Here is a 21,630-nt window from a genome sequence, read left to right on the forward strand (position 1 = left end):
CATGATGCGATAGGGGCCGAGCTTATCACCATATTGGATATATTTCTGTGTTCTGATCTTATTTTTGATTTAGTTCATGTAATCAAAGATTGTGGTGAGGTTTTCACTAGCTAAAATGCTATCTATTTGGGTAAAAAAAGAGTAGGTATTTCCAACTCCTCCCTATCTTTCTATTTGATTAATTTCGTTGCGAGATAATGACATATTAGTTTTCCCTGAGACTCGCCCGAGCTTCACTGCTCGGTGTCATAAAATGCGTGCCACTGCTGATCCTGGCTTACAGGAGTTGTAGTGGTGGGTGTGAGGGCGGGTAAGTCTCTATTTGGGTAAAAAGTAACATAGTTTCCCGGAATGTTCTTCAATATCTATGTAAATTGGTGTAATAAAACGTAAGCAAATGCTACAATGTTATTTACTACGGCGCATTACATATTACCTGCGTTTTTCGCAACATTATACGCCTAGACCTCGGTAATGGGTTTAATAACTTTGTATATTACTAATTTGATATTTTTATGCATGATCTAACCATTTATTTTTTGTTTACAGGTAAAGGCATAATATGTTATGAGTATGTATGTATATTGGATAATTGTTTTTTATACTGTTGTCCGACGCGATAAGTATAGTGCTTGATCAAAAATCAAAACTGAGCCTCTTTAATAATGGCAACAACACTATAGGGCTTGGGGACAGACAGACAAAACTACAACTAATTTACTATATTGACTTCCAGCAACGTTGACAATCAATATAGATATATTGCACCCAGCACCAATAAATATATGTTTTAGGCAATAGAGAACAGCAATATGCCAAGAATGCAATTGTTTAGATTTGCGTAGGTAATGGTGTAAAATAATAGCGCGGGCTGGTTTCCGTCGCGCCCACGTATTTATTAAATGCATACTAATAAATCAGTCACTTTCTATCATGGTTTGTGGTACAGCCTCGAGACTAGACGCCAGACGCGCTACAGACGATGCTAATGAAACGCACGGATAGTAGTTTGAAAACAGCCTAACGTTTATTGTGAAAAAAAAAAAAAAGAAAAGTAAGTAATTAGGCAGTTACACACAGCTTAAACTAGATGGCGTTACCCGTAGAATTTTTAATATTTAGTTACATTAAAAACAATAGATGCTGCTTGTGTTCGATGCCATGAGTTCAATAAACAAAGGAAAACGTGGTAAAGCAGCGTTACTTGAATAGTTTTCACACTCACATTATCAAATTGAAGCATTTAGAATTGGGATGGTTGGCGTTCAGGAAGGCGATACGCTGGGCTATTTATTGTTGAAGGAATTATTTAGTGTTGAAAATAGGCAGGCATACGCCTGTATCTGTGACGTCAGCGCTATTAAGTTGCGGACATGCGAGGGAGATAGCGAGATAAAGAGAAAATCTCGGAACTCGCAAATTGCTTTTAGTAGTTGTCGTTTGTCCGCTACTTTGAAAATCGCGATGTTCCTAGCCATGGCGACTTTAACGTATCGATGACAGTTGCTAAAAAACTGAACAAAAATAAAACAGTTTAAACTGTCAGTCATGATTACGGAGTATATTTAAAACACTGTGTTATACATGTGTGCTATAAATCAAGTCTAAAAATACGCGAGGAACGCGCGTGAGTTACCGCCAGTGCAATTTAGCGGGGAGCATGTTTTATTGTTACAGTCTAAAACGACTTACTTAATTCAATTTTCCTGGTACTTTATGCAGCAAATATTGTTATTTCTAATGAAAAATAGATGTGTGCGCATTTGCTATACAATACAAAATTTGGATTTCATCTGCTTAAATTTTTCTTCCTTTTATGTAGAGTATCCTACAATGCAAAGTCGGCGCTAACTAACATGTTTTATATAAGTTACAGTAATTATTTGCGTTTGTTCTTATTATTGTGTATCACATTAAGTGACCGTCTCAGGATTCGAACCCAGAACCTATTCGTCCTTAGCTCATATACGCTGCCGAAGTGATGATGATATATGATATATGCTGATCGAAGTGACTGAATAAAAGAAGTAAAATACGAGATATAAATTCAGTATTAATTGATAAATGAATGCAATTTATAATTTTTATATATTCATAATATTGAATGAATTAATGAATGAACCATATTACGATTGGATCGGATGTTATAATCGAATGTGGGCGCGTAGTTTCAAAGGAAGTCACCAACAACATCACAATATTTGTGTTTACAATGAATAATGTTCAACAGCGTAATAGAAGGTTATTGGATACCTACGACATTGTTCGCAGTCTAGACGTCCCTTTGTGAACACAATATCCTCTTGGAATGTTAACGAACTAGAGGATCGCGGGAAGGGTTGTGTAAAGGGTGCTGATATTGTTTATCCTCAGGGGTATTTGTTTCCAACGTTTTAGTTGAGTTAGGTTTAGATTTCACATATAGATCGTCTAGGAAGATATTGTCGCGTTTATTATAGCTTAGCTGCAGTTTCTAGTCCCGACTTAGAGGAACATTATGTCCAGACGGTATGTATCCAGTGTAACAAACTATTATAAGTGGTTATCTGATATATTTAAGGTATTTGGCGTAGTGCATCTAATTTCGAAGTTCTCGTTTATCTTTCTGTGTAGTCGTGGCGCTTAATGTAAGTCGAGTCCTTACTGCTAATTGAGTCGTATAAAATAAAAGTGGCGCCATGTTTTGTCATGCAAAAACTCTATAATCATGGGGCTACAATAAGGATAATGCCATCGCTGAATGTCGGAAAAAATAAGTAAAAATACTACGTTAAATAAAAGTCAATCGTCGAATATTGTCGAACTGTTTCTTTTTATTTATCGCTTTGAATGACGAGACGAGGTTGCTATTCGCCTGATGGTAAGCGATACGACCGCCCATAAACAGTAGAAACACCATTCAACACCTTGAATTACAAAGTATTGTTTGGTATTCCACTGCGCACGATATCCTGAGATATATCCTCCTCATTCAAAGCTATAAAAAAAACAAATGAATAAATATATGCAACTGTCACGTACCGTTATCTGACCTGATTTATTTAATTAAAAAGTCAAATTTATTTATATATGAACCGGTAATACTGTTTACATTATTATCGACAATCGGAAACAAAAGATTTCGGGGACAGTACCCGCGACCCCGGGGTGAGTCTCGTATCGACTGCACATTGTTTTTAAAACATTCCTACATACACCCGCATTAGCATAACAAAGGCGTTTATTTAAATAAACTCGGCTTTACACGATCTTTATGCGATTGTACTTGGTTACATACAGATTTACCTATATATTAATACTAGCTGACCCGGCGAACTTCGTACCGCCTAACAGTCAATGAGTGTCGTGTTACCTTTTAGCTGAACTAATTTAGGCTTTGATGAACGTAATACAGTGATACAAAATAATAGAAATATGAAAACATAAAGCAGGGAACACAATGGCTCTGGTGGCGGGACCAATAATGGCAATTTCACTTTACCACCAAGGCAGCACAAACCAGGCGTTTCACCAGCAAACTTCAATGCGCCACAATGCTGGCAAACAACGTCCATTGGACCAATGCAAACTAAACCATGCAAGCTGTAGTCGATGGTGCAATCATATAGAAACGCTGCTCGATTCAAATCAATACTTGAACCATTTCTTCTTGCACTTCGAAGATTATTCATCTGAACGATAAGCTCGACGATTTCTCGTTTCTAACCTAGCCGTTTCACGGGCTGCCTCTCTTTGCTCTTGTGTTTGAGAAGCACGAATTAAGGCCATTCTTTGCTCCATACTAACGCGGCGCTCTTCTCGTGCAATTTCTCGTTCTTCATCAGATAATTGACTCGCGATATTCCGTTGCCTAATTGCATTACGGCTCCGCTGGGAAAGATTAGATCTTCTAGGACGCGGCATTGTTATTAATAGTAATATTGAATATGCACTCGCACAAAACCACATAAAATCACCAAATATAATAACACTGACAGACAATAGCTTATCAAGAAAAATCATAGACAACCTATAAAAAGACATTTACACTTTTGTTAACTTGTAGAATAGATCTTAGGTATTATTCCGAGCTATTTTAGATTTTTCTTGATTTGTCTATACACTTCTATTCGAGATGGTCCCTCTCTCCTCCACCCTATTCCTTTCCCTCTCTTACCATTTACAGCTAATATGCGTATGGTGTACTACCGTATGATGGACGGTGTGGCTCGATAATAGATATAGACAAAACGAATGTGAATCTAAAGTAACTCGGATAGCTCAGAAGGAAGAGCAGTTGACTTGTAATCAAAAGGTCCCGGGTTCGAGTCCCGGTCCGAGCTATTTTGGATTTTTCTCGATTTGTCTATACACTTCTATTCGAGATGGTCCCTCTCTCCTCTTCCCTATTCCTTTCCCTCTCTTACCATTTACAGATAATATGCGTATGTTTATTTTTTCTAAAAAAATGAATAATTTATAAATAATTTACACAAATTAATGTCTAAAACAAACAAATATAACAGTACCTAAACTTTTTACACAAAATAAATTTCTGAACGCACACATGAATAGTTGTTTACAATATTTGACAGGATTGGACAACAAATGTTTGACATGTAATAAACAAAAATGAGCATTTATTGAAATGATTAAGTATTATTACACATATCGAGTTTTCATTGTTTTTAAGATGTATTCTGCTATTCGGGGCGGAGACAAATCCAACGAATCAATAACCATGAAAATTGGTTCAGCAGATCTCGAGTTATAAGTGTTGTAACAAACCCGTCTTTGTTTTATATATATAGATGTGAAGAAAAATTTTGTTCCCCTTTTGAAGCACATTGCGCGCGCATGGAGAAGTATGGGATTAGAGATGATTAAAGCACGTATACTGCCGTGCAAAGCTCAAAAGCAATAACTCAAAAAAAAAATATGTCGTCAGATAGCTTAAAGATATACCCATCCAATGAACAGTATTTTATTTAGAACTTGTTAAAAAGCCTTAAAAGAGTTTCTCTATCTCAGTTTTACATATAAAACTACTTTACAAAACTTTGATTATCTCGAAATAAGGTTTCCCTGACATACCGCTTTTGCGCTTAGTACGGCAATATAGGGGAGTGCAGAAAAATAAAGTTTATAAATAGCAGTTTAATTTTGACCGGTAGGCGACCACTGGTAAAGATAAATACGTTGTACGAATAATGCCAAATTTAAATGTACCACCATCTGAATGTCTAATTTATTGGGTGTCTTAGGCGTCGTTTATAAATAAGTTTTTTTGCATAGTATGGTTAAATAACTAACAGACAGAAGTATATTTTGTTCCGCATTAATGTATGTCTAATGTTGTCTATGTGTGGCCTTTCGATCCAAACACGCAAAACTGAAAAAAATATTGGAGATCATTAAAATATACTACCCCAGTTCTTGTAACTCTGGGGATGCCAAAAATCAATATGAAAATTAAGAATTGCTCCAAATTATAATAACTCTTACGTCGTGTCCGCCGCTTGTTTCACGAACTCAGTATGAGAAATTCAAGAACTTTATAACTCCTTTAATTTTATAAACCTCATCATAAGTGGCCCTCGCGAGTTAGGTATCACGTGGTTTATCTAATTTGTAAAATGAGTGAAGCGAAACGCCGAGTGCAATGATCTGTCGTTAAAGTTTTTAGGCCAAGATTTACGTCCGCATCGGCATATTCAATGTGGTAAACGCAAAATGTTTTTATTTAAATTAAATTAGTCTAAAATTATAAATTCGATTTGTTTTTTTCATTAGTTAGACAATTTTGATATTTTTGTAGTTTTTAGAAAATATGTCAAAGTCCAATAGGTTTTATCTCAATGTAAAATCAGCACATAGTCCTCATTGATTACATCTCAGCCTTAGTGGGTACATTGCGCCGCGCGCGCCGCCACGTTCAACGAGCCGTCCAAACACTTACGTGTGCAGTCACGTTTCAGCAACAATAAAAGCGTGCTGTTTCTGAAGATTTCAACAGCCCGTCAACACGTACTGAAGCCTGGTTATTCAACCGGGCGGTTATAGCGCGGTTTAATTAACGCGAATGTTTCTCGGTACGAAATTCATGCAATTGTTTGAAACGTTACGTGGATTTCCAGGAGATTGCTGTTTATTTATATTTTATTGATTTCAATAATCAATAAAGGTGAAATTGAGAGTTTTGATTCCCTCTCCAAATATTTTCTAATCGGCTTAAGGAAGGTAAAATGGCGGTGCGCGTAAACAAGCCGGGAGCTTTTTTAAATTTTTATTATTCAAGAAATGTAACCACTTTTACGCGCTTGTCCTAATTAGAGGATGAACCTATAACAAAGAGGGCGCATAATCCTCTCAGAAGCTACAAATGGCAATTCCATTTTGCATTTGAATTATGTGACACCAAATATTAACATAATAACATGTACTTCCACCAGTATATCTACACGTAGTCACACAGCATTGTAGAAATAAACATCAAGAGTTACCACTGGATGTAACATGCAATAGATTTGATTAATATTATCTCGCTCTTGTCCATCGTATAAACCCGTAAATACCACCCAGGTTCATGCGAACGGTACACTATCAACTGAAAATATATAAACAATAAGTTATGATGACACAGAGAAGTTTTGTAAATAGAGATCGCTATGCAAAGTGCACGGTGGAGTTGCAGGCGCGCTGCGGTCGCAAGGCCGTTGCAATCACAACACCGGTGATTGCCAACGGTACATTCGTAAAGCTATGTTCGCGACTCAAGCGGGAGCGGGGTAGGATATATTTTACGAGCGCGCAGTCACCCCACTACACCTGTGTGAGTGGAGTGGGGTCTAATAGAATGTCGACTGACGAGAGATGATCACCCATCGGCAGTCGACGCAATTATGCCGGTCTGTTGGAAGTGGATATATACAAACTGAACCCGGAACGCGATATACTTCCGAGAGCCACTATGGCAGGTTAAAACGCCTTGTGTACGATGGTCGATATCCGGGCCGATATAAAATATATCCTACAATTTTGTACCTGGCTTGTCAGCACATAATGCTACTGCTGGAAAATACACCATAGCGACTTGTGCCAACGAGTTGAGTTCCAAGGTTAGTTAATTATGTACACCAAGACTACCCGGTGTTTTTGTTGGTATCGTTGAAGGACGCGATGATTCTCGTAGGTCTACGTTATGATAACTGGAGTCAGCATGGTATTTTGTATAATTTTCGGTGCAGTTCACTTTGCCGTACTAGGGTTTAAATAAATTCAAGTAAGATTTGGGCCAGATTAGTACTACTTTGTAAAGAGGCGATCGTCGCCTCCGTCCGCTGTTGTTAACTGCGCCTTCCTCAGCACCTTTGACAATATTTCTGTATTCTATGACGCATTCATACGTAAGTACATGTAATACGATTAGATATTGTATCCGCTCTCGCTTCCACTCCGCTCCCACTGTGTTCGAGCACGCGGCGTAAATACCGATGCTAATTTTATAACGATTTATTGCTATTTATGTCACACGATTGTGAGTTCTTGGCGCCTCTTCTAATGTCTATTGTAAAGATGGTTTGGATGCTCCCGGATATTGTCTTAATTGGTCTCCGTATCTTTCTGATGATCTAGGCAGCTTGGAACAGGTTCGTATGGACGTGCTTAGAGTAGGTCCATGTTTAGTAGTGGACTTTCAAAGGCTGAAGAATAAGGCAAAAAAAAATAATGGGGGTTTTGAAAAGGGTTTTGTTACTGTTGCCTCTTTTCTTAGTCGGGAGATATCAACGGCTGATGTTGTATTTTGATAGATCTGGAAAGTATAGTTCGTCTGGGCAGATACGTCTATAGCCAATAATGTCTTCGTACAGTGTTCAAACACTATGGCATGGCGTCTTAAAGAACCTTTTAGCATATTTTCCTAAACAAGACCTAACATTTCTCAAAAGGAAGAGCAAGACGCTGTTCTTATTTGAATTATAATGGTTTATATTTGAGCGCCGCCCTGGCGCCTATCTGTCGCTCAACTTGCTCATTAAGCTGTAAACTTTGCAATAAAACACAATAAAACTCCACAAACACGGAACCATGTGTCGTACAATTAACCACATCTGATGACATCAGTAATATAATAGTCAATATTAACGCACGAGCGGTCCCGATGACGCCGTCATTCAGATGGCTGTATTATTTACTTGATGATGTTTACACGACTAATTAACCGTAATATTGTATGACAAGAGAGTGCTTGTGTTATTTAAGTAGAAAATTGTTTGGAAAATGAGATTTTACACTGAATATGCTTGAATATTGAATGACAATGTGACATCCATACGCAATTGTCTATCTCTTACTTTGCTGTTAGATGCGAGTTGCCCATTTGGAATTTATGTCTTACTCTCTAAAGCACTAGCCATTTATAGCAAAACACGAATGACGCCAACGTCATCTTTTCTCATTAAAATCCGATTTTTTTCCCATGAGAGCAAATTACCGAATTATAAGGTAGTCTATATGTCAATCCACATAGTCTACCTTTTTGCCAAATTTCATCCAAATGCGTTCAACTTTTTCTAAGTAAGTTAACTTATAAAAAGCTGAACGGATTTGGATTAACAAACATCCTTTTGAAAAAATCGCATATATAATATTATGGTAAGATAAGATAATCTAAACTAATATAAAACTGAAGAGTTTGTTTAAACACGCTTATCTCAAAAACTACAAAACCGATTTTGAAATTTTCACAAATAAGAAACCACATTATTCCTGAGTGCTATAGGCTACTTTGTATCCCAGTAAAATATTTACCCCGGAAAAACATCTTCACACAGGCGGAGCCGCAGGCAAAAGCTAGTGCGACGATATTATGCTCGCTACTAGCAAACCATCTACATATATATAAAAATGAATCCCTATTTCCTTGGTCACGCCATCACGCGCGAACGGCTGAACCGATTTCACTATTTTTTTTTATTGTGTTTGTTATTGTCAGGCGAAGGACCTTATGAAAAAAAAATAAGGAAGGAAGTTAATTTCAGCGATTGACAGAATGCGCGCTGCATATTCATACTTAAGACGGGACAACGTCTGTCGGGTCAACTAGTTAGCAATAAAAAGCTCATTTGATTTTCCTGCACAGTATTCAGCATCAGAATACCGGAAAAAGCCATTTGTTAAAATGTATTCAACCTGCAAACTCTGTAAACACAATGATTAAATCGTACAAGCTGCTACAATACAAGCGCATTTGTTCTGAAATGTTACTTCCAAGAATATCTATTTTGAACGTGTGTGGCCGCCGCGCCGGTACGTGTTTATCACATTGTAATACGATGTTTTGATATTATGTAATATTGTATACTGTTATATAAAACTAAACAGATTTTATGTATTTCTTTTTGAACGTGCTAATCTGACGTGAGATGTTAAGTCTTATTATGTCCAGTAGTTACACAGACTACAATGTTCTTCAAACCGAAATACAACAGTGATGTGTGTTATGCTGCTTGGCGACAGAATTAGACATTGCGGTGGTACCTACCCAGGCGGACTCTAAAATAAGGATAAGCCTGCTTCCTCTCATCATAAGACAGCAAAATACATGGCGGAAATTGGATGCACTAATTGCGTTTCTGTTTACCCGTTTGAGAGTAAAAGATTTGAGTTTGTGGCTAATAGGAAGTTACATTATTGCTGAATGAGAAGAGTTTTACGCGGACGAAGCGGCGTGCAAATGTAAAAATATGGTAATCATAAAGATATGTAGGAAGTTACATAACTGCTACGAAAACATTGATCTTGGATTTCGCGTTTTGCGCGGTTTTAATTTTAGATTTTACACGTAGATGTGTGTTTACGTAAGAATGAATAATAGTGTTTTAAAACATAATGTATAAGCTTAGTTAGCTAACGTAAAATCGTAATAATAATATCAGCCCTGTATTATATACTGTCCCACTGCTGTACGGGCCTCCTGTACTAATGAGAGGGATTAGGCCTTGTTCCACCACGCTGACCTAGTGCGGATTGGTAGACTTCACACACCTTCGTAATCATCACATATTACATATCACAAAACTGTAAGGTAGAGTTAATTAGTGCAAGAGATACATGAGCGTGGCTTCCAAATCCTTCTGACACAAGTAAACACCAGTGCAATGGCATCCTTATTACCGATAATAATCAGAGTAAGATTTATACTATTGTAGATAAATTATTGTCCACGTAGCAGGGAAAAAAATGAACTTATAAGGTAATTAACCTCAGATATATATATAACTGAAAGGTCAGCTGCAAGCTCTACAGTAATAGTCTGTAAAGATTTATAGTCAGTCAAACCTGTCTAGACGGGTAGTTGGTTCGCTGCAGGGTAACATGCGAGCGGTACATTGTTACTGTGTATATAATATAGTAACAATGTTACTCCGGTGAGCGACACGTGCATACAAAATATCGATACGTTGAGTATTGGCGAGTTCACTCTAGTTAAGTATTGATTTCTTGTGTTTACGCGAATGTTAGACATAAAAATAAAACTATTTATTTGGATTTCTAAGACTTCCTAATATCGTTCTTTCGTCTGAAGTAATATGTCTCCTATCTCTTACGAAAGGAAAAACTTAAGAATGCTATGGGTCTTTAAAATACTCTCACTGCGTCATGCTAATCTATAAAACCCATTTCAACTCTTCCGGGTACCCGGATTTTGATTATTCATGAGCAAATCACAAATAAAGTTATGAACAACATCAATCTATGATCCACCCAGTATAACGAGCGTCTTAACCATCATTTTAAGATATTATTTGACCATATTAACACCAAAAGTGCGCAAATTTCGATACTGTGACGAACACATCGATATTATTACCAACACGGATTACAAACACAGCAGTGTGTAGCCATCTCTAGCGGTGATACATTGTCAATTAGCATGCTAGCGATAATTACACGTATCGTAATGAAACGCACGAGACGACAGACTTGCTTGCTAATGTTGATGCGATTTGGTATTAGTTATTTCATACGTTGTATGGGTGTACAATGTATTTGTAAGTGGTAGTCTTGTTAATCGCCTCCTTGGTTCCGTTATGGAATGGTCCTGAGTTCGATTCTCAGACCGGACAACACTATAGGTTTTTTTTTAACACACTCTCACTCACACTCTTTCTGTCTTCTTTCTTTTTTTCTTTCTATTGGAATGGGCATGAGGATAGGTGACGGGAAAACAATATTAACGTAATGTTTGAATTTCCAATGAAATGATCTAAAACAGAAGTTGCTCGATGACTATTACAAGGTTGTAAGTATTTTTTTTTGCATAAATTGAATTATATATTGTATAAATCTGTGCCGTTTTTTAATTAAACTTTTCAATAATCCCGAAATATAAATAAAGGGGGACCATTAACTAATATCGCTTCTAATTTTTACCGACATGAAAACTATAAATAAACTTTTTCAATATACATAAAAAAAAATTACATAGGACCTTGTAATAGTGAGCCAGTGAGATGTAATAACATTGATCAGGTATTATATTGATTAATAACTTCCATAGATAGGTGTTCTTACCTTACCGCGTCCATTCACCGCCATACATGTCCATTTCGTTCCATGGATTACAGCATGTCAGTTTATAATTGAGAAATTATCTTGATTGATGGACATTGTAAAGGAACTAAAATGTACCCTGTTTCAATGTAAGACGTGATAGATTACCATTTAAATGTTTCCATAGAATTGTAATTATGCAGAAATTTATTGTGACACTTGAATAAGGATAATTCCTTTCCTTACAATGTCAAGATTTCATTGTATATTATTTGTCATCTTCTGACGTATAATGCCCAACAACTACACTTAGCTTAATGCTAGTACTTATAGATTCATTTTTAAGTACCATACTGTATTACCACGTTGCATTCATGTTTACTGCATGAATTTGTCGGCTCAAACGTGGTCGCGTCACTGTCTCGCGGGAGCCAGACGTGAAATGATATTATGCTGTTGTCTTTCAAATAAATAAACACACATCACACCTTAATCTCCAAAGGAGTAGGTAGAGATGCAACCAGGACATCCACTTTTATCCTGTGTGTTCTGTCCTATGATGAGGGCGAGCCTATCGCTTTACCGGGCAAATTCCAGCCTCAGCAGAAAATCCAATATCACTTTGTCCTACGCGGGATGCGAAGCTGAGATCTCAGACAGTGTGTATCGCGCTCGGAATGCCAGGATGCCACCGAGGCAGTCTCCTATGGTGAATGAAGGCCCGAAATACACCCCTCTGCTCTTCCCGCGTCCCCGCTTTTCAGATTAGTTTAGGTTAAGTTAGCCGGAAAAGCATCCAAGTTCTTTTACATTTATGTTTGCGAAACGTGGAGATCATTTAAATTTCACCCACATTCTCGTTTGCCGACATACGTTATTAAAAAAAATGTTCATTAATAGTATAGTGATATATTCAACCACTAAGCGATTAAATCGGCTCATTCCACTTAAACATTTCACCTTGACCCGAATTCTTTCACTACGTTCCGTCCTGAGACCTTCAAACGTCTCTCTAGTGACGCGAAGGTCGTCTGTGGGCCAAGGACAGGTCGCAGGTGAAGTTTTGTGGGTCGAGAAATAAGAGTTAACCGGTTCTTTTTAATGTGGACACGGCAAAGTGACCCCACTGCCCCTGGTAATATGGATGAAATTAAATAATTTATTTTAACCTGTATAATGTTATACATTATTTAGATTCCGTCAATATAAACTTTACCACCAGTTCGGAAAGCAGTTCTCACCAGAGAATAACGGGCGAGAAACTCTGGAATCTCTCTCTAGATACTAAGTGGAGTAGGGTCCAGATAAAGTCTGACGACAGAACATTATACCTCGTCTGTCTATACAATTAAGGCAAACTGTTTGTAACTGGATATACACAGGCTGATTCCGGACCTTGCCACACTAACTTGATCCACTATACACCTTGTTTACTATAGCCGGTGTGCGGACGAATGCAAATGTCCTACCACCAGCCACTTGTGTTGATATGCAGTGTTTTATAGTAACCAATATTGAGAAAGGATTGTGAGTTTGTGCGTTTCTTTCCAATTTTTGAATAAATATTTGAATATCAGAGAGATCAAACAAACGTGCGTCCAGTAGATATCTAGTTTTGGAATTCATCTAATTTCATTGATTTCATTCTCTCAAGTCTCAACTAACAGTTTTACTATGTATGTCATCGTCATGCCTTTTGAGGGCTAAGCAGAGTTGTAACACACCCACATTATAGACCCCACGTAATACAAGGCGAGTATGATGTACTATACATAGTCTTTAGATTACAAAGGTTACACAATTGACATCGTCAATCGTGGCTAATGTTTGTTTACATTACTGATAATGTTAAATACCATTTCGGTTTCGTTTTTAATTTCCACCCATACCCGTGTCGTCATGTGACGTGGTATTTGCCGCGCCAACATTTGCATTGCTCCATCGGTGTGTGTATTTCGAATTAGTGAATTATCACTGTTTACTACGAAGTGCGGACAAATCGGTATCTTTATTCTATTTTCGTAGTAATCTTTTTGTGGAGTTCCGGCAACTTTAATATTGGTAGTTCATATGAATATGGTATTTTTAAATAGTACGAATGAGGTGATGAGGATGTCCTTTGGCTATATAAAAGAAACAAATACGAACCTTTTGAATTATTATAATCATGTTACTTTATTCTATATGTATTATATATGTCATGTCAGTGTAATGGGTTTGAGACAGCGTTCCAAACATGGGCCATAATATTGTTCAAACGAATGTTCACGACAGAAGTATACTTCTCGCCGATTTCAATTAAACAATTCCGAACTCTTTTTTCAATCGTTTGTGAAATAGACCATTCCGAATCATGTTTATTCCGATATACTTACGAATGAAGAAATTCTGATATCGAAGCTTATTATTAATATAGTTTATTAAAACCGGCCGTGAGTAACGATTCCTTGTTCTGTAATCTCAGTATTCTACGTGGTTTGTCATACAGAGTTACTACCAAGACTTACTTCTAGACTGTTATCAAGTGCTATACGTGTATACCGTATAACAATTTATCTGTTATGTAATGTGCTATTCATAGTTGTTATTAGAACATTGTACATTGTTGCATATTTGGCTCTCGGTGGATTTGTCAAGCTAAGACCGACGAATATTTGTAATAGAACGGGATGTAAAGGATTTTTATTAATGTAAGGTCAGTCTCGTATCCTTGAAGGGAAAGCAGAGACATTTATTACGCAATTTCACTATAACTAAATTTTACAGGCACTGCTCGCGATTATTTTTCTGCGATGTATTGTAGCGTAAAAAAACCTACCTGTCAATGAATTTCTATTCAAAATCAACTCGGCCATTATCAAAGTTAGCACCGATACAAGAAGATATAATAATAATAAAAAAATAAAGCATTACTTTCTAAATCACAGACAGACGCTCAATGTCTCCGTGCGTCGACAACAAACTACATTGTGGTTCAGAAACAAAAAAAAACTTTATTAATTTTAACAAGAGCAACAGATGTCTTCGTTGTAGTTTGACCTTTCCTCCAACGGGACGGAGCAATTTACTCGTTACTGTTATCTTAATATTGTGTCACCGTGACTCAGTGCCTACGCTTAAAAAAAATTAAGTACAATATGAGATAAGGGTCTATTGCGTATTAAACAAATAAAAATAATGCTTTCGGTAGGATTTAGGGGTCAAATATTATCATTTATTAGATACATATGAGCCTACGCTGGTTCAATTTTATCAAGTACTTACAAGCTCATGCTTCTATCCGAAGGGTTGGGCAGAGACGCAATGTTTTTGTATGACAGCTCTTATTTTATAATATGTTAGATATCAATTTTAATTAAGAGAACTGATCTCCAGAACTCGTAACTACTTTAATTAGCAAAATCATCTATGATATTGTGAAGCCATGTTTAAAGAAGATGAACCTCTGGATTATAGAATCTCTTGTTCCATAGCTCAGGTACAATGTCGCTATACCAATTAAAATAAGATGAACCTCTAGTTGATAGAATCTTTTGTTCCATAGGTCAAGTACAATGTATGACTAATCAGGTCATTATTAACTGATTTCCTCAGAACACCCTGAGTGTCCTGGCTGAGTCAACCTGACTCAAACCCCAGTTCTTTATACCGGCAGTTCTTATGTATCAAATGAAAGTATTACATTTTTATTTTTATTCTTTGTATAATGTCTGTTGTATGCAAAAGGCCAGCGGGAATGAGAAACAAAGGTAGACCAGTAGAGAAATGACTCGATGAAGTTCTAAAAGCTGCAGGAAAAAATTGGTTACAAAATGCAAGACATTTTATCTATTTCAATTTACAGGCTGCAATGATTCAATCGTACAAATGTAAAAAGTAATTACTTAGTTTTATTATACACCTCCATGGTGAATCAATCACCATTCTGTAAAACTACAGCACAAAAAAAATTACGGATTAGTACAGAAGTGCAGCCAGATAAAACAAAACAAACATAAGTGGTATGCAAAACAAATATTCCGATCTTGGGATACCTCGTGATTTGTTTGTGACTGATAACTTAATCAGCTTACGTACGTGTAATCCGCATATCTAATCTTATCGTGTCGATGTTTGGCTTTATATATGAATATATAAAGCCAAACATCCACACGACAAGATACGGTACAAACCACGTGGTTCCCTTGTAATTTTGAAACAAGGAATCTGTCACAACTGGCTACATTCAAGCTCGAAATACGCCCTTAACTGCTCGGATTTGTTTTACAATATAATTATTTTTGTACCACCTGTATGGATAGAGCTTAACTTGTTTACTTAAAAATAAAATTAAAGAATTATTATTAAATGACATCATGTTTGGGAGTTGTTTACGCGTGACAATATGCACGTGGAACTGATAATGGTTAAAGGAATATAGGATTTAGTGGTTATATTTTCTTACGTAGCTAGTTTATAATTACGACATATTTCGCGTAGGACTATGTGGAACATGAATGGCGTTCAAAAGGCGGGCATTACGAACTATATTTATGAAATGGGGACGTAAATAAGTCCCAAAAACACAATGGATTAAAAAGAAAACAAAACAATTTATTATATCTATAAATTTATATATTTGGTATGACATTCTTCATCACATATACAATTGATGACGAAGCACGTCCTTGTACTAACGGACATGTGATAGTTAAATCATCAGTGATTCAACTCATGTGTCAATTGGTCTGAATTGTACGCGGCTGTAATTGAGCTTTTCTTACGCCGTTTCCTTACTCGAGGGTAGCTGTGCTGCTTCGGTGCGCTCTGATACCTAAACGTATTGTTAAAGAATCGTTCTCCCTTAGAATGTGGCGTAATACATGACACTAAGGTTCGTGTCGTTCGGTTGTCACTGGCCCAGAGATTGACACGTCACACGCGTTGTTCTCTCGACCTTTCAATATAATTACCATCAAACGACACGGACAGTCGTGTCGTGTCGTTTTGTCATATTTTAGGCGGGCTGCACCGCTTATGACGCCACGAAACAATGTCATCTTCGAGTTATAAAGACATTGCTGTGGTTATAATTATTACATAGAAACGAGAATACCTTATTGGCGTTTTTAAAACCAAGTTAATAATTATCCTCCATTTTTATTTGAAACGGCTCCCCCAATGAAGCAGGCGAAGGTCTATTTAGTTTAATTTCATCAATAAGTTGTAGTATTTTTATTTTAAATGTTCGTAGCTCATGATCCGACATGTCATCGAATTCATTCATCAAGCTTAAGAAGAAGTGATTCATGTTGGTTTGATTTTTATTCCTTTCCTTGGGTTTCTCCTGATGCACATTACTTTTTTTTGGGTATTTCTGCATTGCAGTGTAGATTTCATCATTATAGCTTGGTTTATATCGTTTGCGCGCAGTTCGAAAATTGTTCGTAACCACTGGTTCCTCAAGTGTTGAGTTAGTATCTTCTGATCTTATATCTTGATCAATTTCATTGGAAACAGATAATTCTTGTTCATCTTCAGAAGGTCTTGCTTGTTCCTCGGTTTCAGCATCTGAGAATGGATCTCGTTCCGGAACAGACGTGATGTTACCCTGATATTGTATTTCATTTAATGGCTTCACGAAAGGCACAATGAATGATAGATGTTCTTTGAGATAGTATGGCTTTTTTGGTTTCGATCCGCTAGATGGCGCTTTGAAACTTCTTAAGAAAGTCGATCTGATGTTACGCCATTTCTCTTTGCACTCCTGAACTGAAAAGAAAGATAACACTTGTTACTTCATATTGTTTTAAGTATAATATGTATAAGGAAAAATAGCAACACACTTTTACCTTATTGACTTTAAACTAAATAATGTTTATATAATACAGTTTCAGTATGCCGAGTGCTCAACAATCTCACCCATTTTTATTCGATCGAAGATGGACACGACTCGGGTATCGAACCCTCTGCTGTCCGCACGACAGTTGAAAATCGTACACCAATACAACTACGCCACCGAAACATTCACTAAATATTACTTTAATATAACAACGGTTTAGATTAGGAGATTGAACCAATACACACCTGATAGGTTTAATTTATTAGACACTTCCATCCACGCCTTTTCTGTCATATCCTTTTTGGTATAATCAGGTATTTTATTATTATACAACAAGGGATACTTTTCAATTTCCTGCACCAAAGTCAAATGTATGTCCGCCATCTTGTAATGACGCGATGCGATGCGGCGCGGCGTGCGGTTACGTTGGTAAATACAGAGCGGTGACTGGCCTCGGATACCGAGGGACGTTACGCGGTAAAACGAAACGAGCCCTCCCCGCGCCCGCACGCGCCGAGCCAATCAGGAGCCGGGAATGAAATAGACGCGTTCGTTAAACTTTGTACCGTATTAAAGGCGAGTTAATTGTCCTAGCGGCGGTTTAGGGCCCAAGCTTTGGACACGAATGCACCTGTTACTACTGTGGACTGTATACACATGTATTAAAACTGAGTGTTTCATTTAAATTGTATAACAAGTCCATGGATTTTACTTAGTCAAATAATGAAAAAATTAAAGTGTTCTTTTGTGTGTGTTATTTATTCTTAGTGTTTATTTTGGCTATCTCAATGAAATGCAATTAATATTATTGTAACACGATGCTTTACACGCGACTTCGACATGACCATTACTATCTAATGTTACTTATAATATTCAAAACAAAATTAAGAAGTACTGATCATATTTCGTAAAAAGCGCATATTATTTCTCAATAGAACTTACAGTCTAAAAACATACTTGGTACGTATACAAGCGTGACCGCATAGCAATTGTTTCTTCGATATGTCTACATACAAATAGATACCGACGGTACAGCGAAATTCTTAAGCACATTAAAGTGACGATCAAATGAAGTTGTTGTCCAAAAATAAAGACCTGCCGGCCATAGAATCTTTTTTTTTTATACGTCACGAAAAATTGATCCCTCTGCACCTGATAGCACGTAGAGTGAGATCCAATAGAACCTGGACTGACGAGAGATGATCACCCCTCGGCAGTCGACACAATTATGCCGGCCTGTTGGAACCGGTTATACACAGATATTTACGTGGACCACTATGGCGAGTTTTAATATCTTGTATACAGTGCTCGCTATCTGAGCGGATATAAAATATATCCTACTACCAGCAAATATATTATCATATACAATTCCCCTTATTACGTTTAATTGCACTCGCCCATACTGTTCGAGATACAAAATATATTGATATGACACCCCCCATAATGTTAAGGAAGGTCGTAACCACCTTCAACTATTAAATAACATAGTAACAGTAATTTTATATTATGCAATGTGTTGTTAAGACATTAAAACCTACGACAATACGGCACGGTGTTATACAACGTTGTTTTGAATGCTTTGCATATTACAATGTAACATGGAACGATGGTACATTATTTATTACCTGGATTTAATTTCCATAAGTAATATCATTTTCAATAAACGATTCCATTCAATGCACCCACCTCTGACTTGTCTAAAGTTATATGGGTATACTTTGTGAATTGTAGCATGCTTTAACGGTGAAGGAAAACATCGTGAGGAAACTTGCATACTTGAGAAATTCTCTCAAGAATCTTGAGGGTATGTGAAGTCTGCCAGTCCGCATTAGGCCAGCGTGGTGGACTCAGGCCTAATTCCACTCGATGGCAGTGGAACAATAATAAAGGACTGATATTAGATTATCGGATTTTAAACCCAAATTTGTTGTTCGTATTTTTTAAATTCTTTAATGGAAATGTGTTAGGTTTTTATGTTAATTTCATGATTTATTACAATATATATTGTTATTATATTTTAACTGCATATTGGGGTTCTATTCATGTGACATAAAAATAAAAGAAAAATGTACTTAAATATATTTTTGACACACACATACCACGGTCCACGACCTTCAAAAGACATATGTGTAAATTTATTAAAAATAAAGTTCAAAATCGCTGAATGAACGGGTGTGAAATTTAGAACTTATGTAGACCAATACCTAGATTATTATATTTTACTTACTAACAGTACATATTAACTTACTTAAGACTGATGTGGACGGTGCTGTGAGTAAAACCCGATTATAAATGAAAAAGTATAGAAATGCCAAACCCTAAAAATCAAACAATCGTACCCACAACATTTTTTATTAATATGTCATATGAAAGAGTTGGTGTATTTCAGCGACGGTATAGTGTACCTATTTAAGCGAATAAGAACAAAAAAAAACAGCTTGTATCTGTCATTTGCACGTAGTGTACGCAGTTGCGACAATTGAGACAATGACGCGTCCTCAGATTGCGCATTCTGGCATATCTACCTCTTTACTTAAATGTCATTCACAAAACCTGGTATTAAAAACATTACCCTCATTCTGCAGTCTGGTTGTAAGTGACATGTTACAATGTAGATGCATCCTATGTATAAAGGTACGTTCACTCGGCCCTGATTTTAGCATGATACAATGTTGATACAATATATCGTCAATATATGACGACGCTCGCACAAAAAATAAGCAGGTAGATGGGCATTAAGCCGTGGAGAATGCTATGTGCCAGGGGTGGCGAACCTTTTCCTATTTGCGTCGCTATCTTTTTTTGAAATACTTTGAGATGACTACAATCGCTAGTCCTATTCAAAAACTTTAACAAGACCACAGAGATCATTTTCTGATTTTAAAGAGTATGTTCTTAAATTATTTTATTTTTATTTTTTATTTTTATTATATTTGGATGGCTCACGGCTATCAAAAACAAACAAATATAGGACGAAATGAATACAATAAATAAGCCAATTACGAGCCACCGCAGATAGTTTTTAAAATTACTTTAACTTATCGTCTAAAAATCTTAAAAATATGTTAACAAAAGTTTACTAACTTACGTACTTAAACTTAGGTTATTAAAAATACTTAATAATATTAACAAAATGCCGTTAAAAAAGAAAAAAATAATAAAAAGCAACAGTAATAATTAATCGCCATGAACCTCAACGAAACTCTTAGTCAAAGCATCTCTCGCAAATGTGACCTTACTACAAAAAAGATCGATATCGATATCATGAGGCAGATCATTAAAAGCCTTAGCAGATCTTAGCATAAAACTATTGGCTCTGTAATTTGTTCGTGCAAGTGGAATAGACATCAGATTTTTGCGTCGCGAATGTCGAAATGGAACATTTAGATGTATTTTAGTCAGAAGCAGTGGACAATCAATCAAGGACTGAGAGATCTTCATTAGGAACGAGATATCAGCAATGTTTCTACGAAATGACAATGGTAATAGGTGGAACTGCACACACTGTTTGTCGTACTCAGTCTTAGGAATTTTAAACTTAAAACCTAAATATCTAATAAATTTCTTTTGTATCTTTTCAATTCTTATTGAGTGGATGCTGTAAGAGGGGTTCCAAACTTGACTTGCGTACTCAAGGTGGCTTCTAACATAGGCGCAGTACAGGATTTTTAAAGTCTTCATGTGCTTAAATGAATTTGCGCAGCGAAGAACAAAACCAAGAGCACGAGTTGCCTTACCGATTATATAGTCAATGTGATGGTCAAATGTTAACCTACTGTCCACGATAACACCCAAATCGCACGTGACAGAAGTTCTCGATAATGGTTCACTCATGATATAATAGTCGTGGCAGAAAATTATCTTTTTACGAGTGCAACTCATAACCAAACATTTAGACACGTTCAGATCTAACTTATTGATACGACAATAATTACCCAACCTTATCAAATCCTCCTGTAAAAGGGTAGCATCGGAAACATTGTCGACAACACGATATATTTTCATATCATCGGCAAACATTAGGTAATTTGAATTAAGAAAACACCTGCCGATATCGTTTATAAATAAAACAAATAGGAGAGGACCAAGAAGTGACCCTTGAGGAACACCCGAAGGTATGTCTATCCAAGAGGATATTGAATTATTTAAAACCACTGCTTGAGCCCGATTTTTTAGATAGGAAAAAAACCATCTAAGCAAATTACCTCGAACGCCAAGACGCGCCAACTTCCTTAAGAGTGTATTATGATCAATTCTATCGAACGCTTTACTGT

At 36.6% G+C, this 21,630-nt stretch overlaps 2 protein-coding genes and 1 non-coding gene across 5 annotated transcripts in view; 2 read left to right on the forward strand and 1 right to left on the reverse strand.

Annotated features, from left to right (window-relative positions):
• Nucleotides 1–21,630, forward strand: part of LOC115446547 (amyloid protein-binding protein 2) — an 85,883-nt gene that overhangs the window by 44,441 nt on the left and 19,812 nt on the right. The window lies entirely within an intron of this gene.
• On the forward strand, nucleotides 4,250–4,322 carry Trnat-ugu. Its single transcript has one exon. It is a non-coding gene; the product is annotated as a tRNA-Thr (tRNA).
• LOC115446549 lies at nucleotides 16,135–18,103 on the reverse strand. Its single transcript, XM_030173243.2, has 2 exons — nucleotides 17,602–18,103; nucleotides 16,135–17,286 (listed from the first exon to the last, which is right to left on the reverse strand). Exons 1-2 carry the CDS (start codon nucleotides 17,738–17,740, stop codon nucleotides 16,655–16,657), a joined length of 771 nt encoding a protein of 256 aa, XP_030029103.1. The 5' UTR covers nucleotides 17,741–18,103; the 3' UTR covers nucleotides 16,135–16,654.

The sequence above is a fragment of the Manduca sexta genome, chromosome 14, assembly GCF_014839805.1.
Source record: "Manduca sexta isolate Smith_Timp_Sample1 chromosome 14, JHU_Msex_v1.0, whole genome shotgun sequence".
Taxonomy (NCBI): Eukaryota; Metazoa; Arthropoda; class Insecta; order Lepidoptera; family Sphingidae; genus Manduca; species Manduca sexta.

What these genes read in the sequence shown, in the direction of transcription:
- LOC115446549 (XM_030173243.2), bottom strand. Translation starts at nt 17,740, where the DNA reads ATGGCGGACATACATTTGACTTTGGTGCAGGAAATTGAAAAGTATCCC. An exon ending in TAATAAATTAAACCTATCAG is followed by an intron (nt 17,287 to 17,601) that starts GTGTGTATTGGT and finishes CTTTCTTTTCAG; the next exon opens with TTCAGGAGTGCAAAGAGAAA.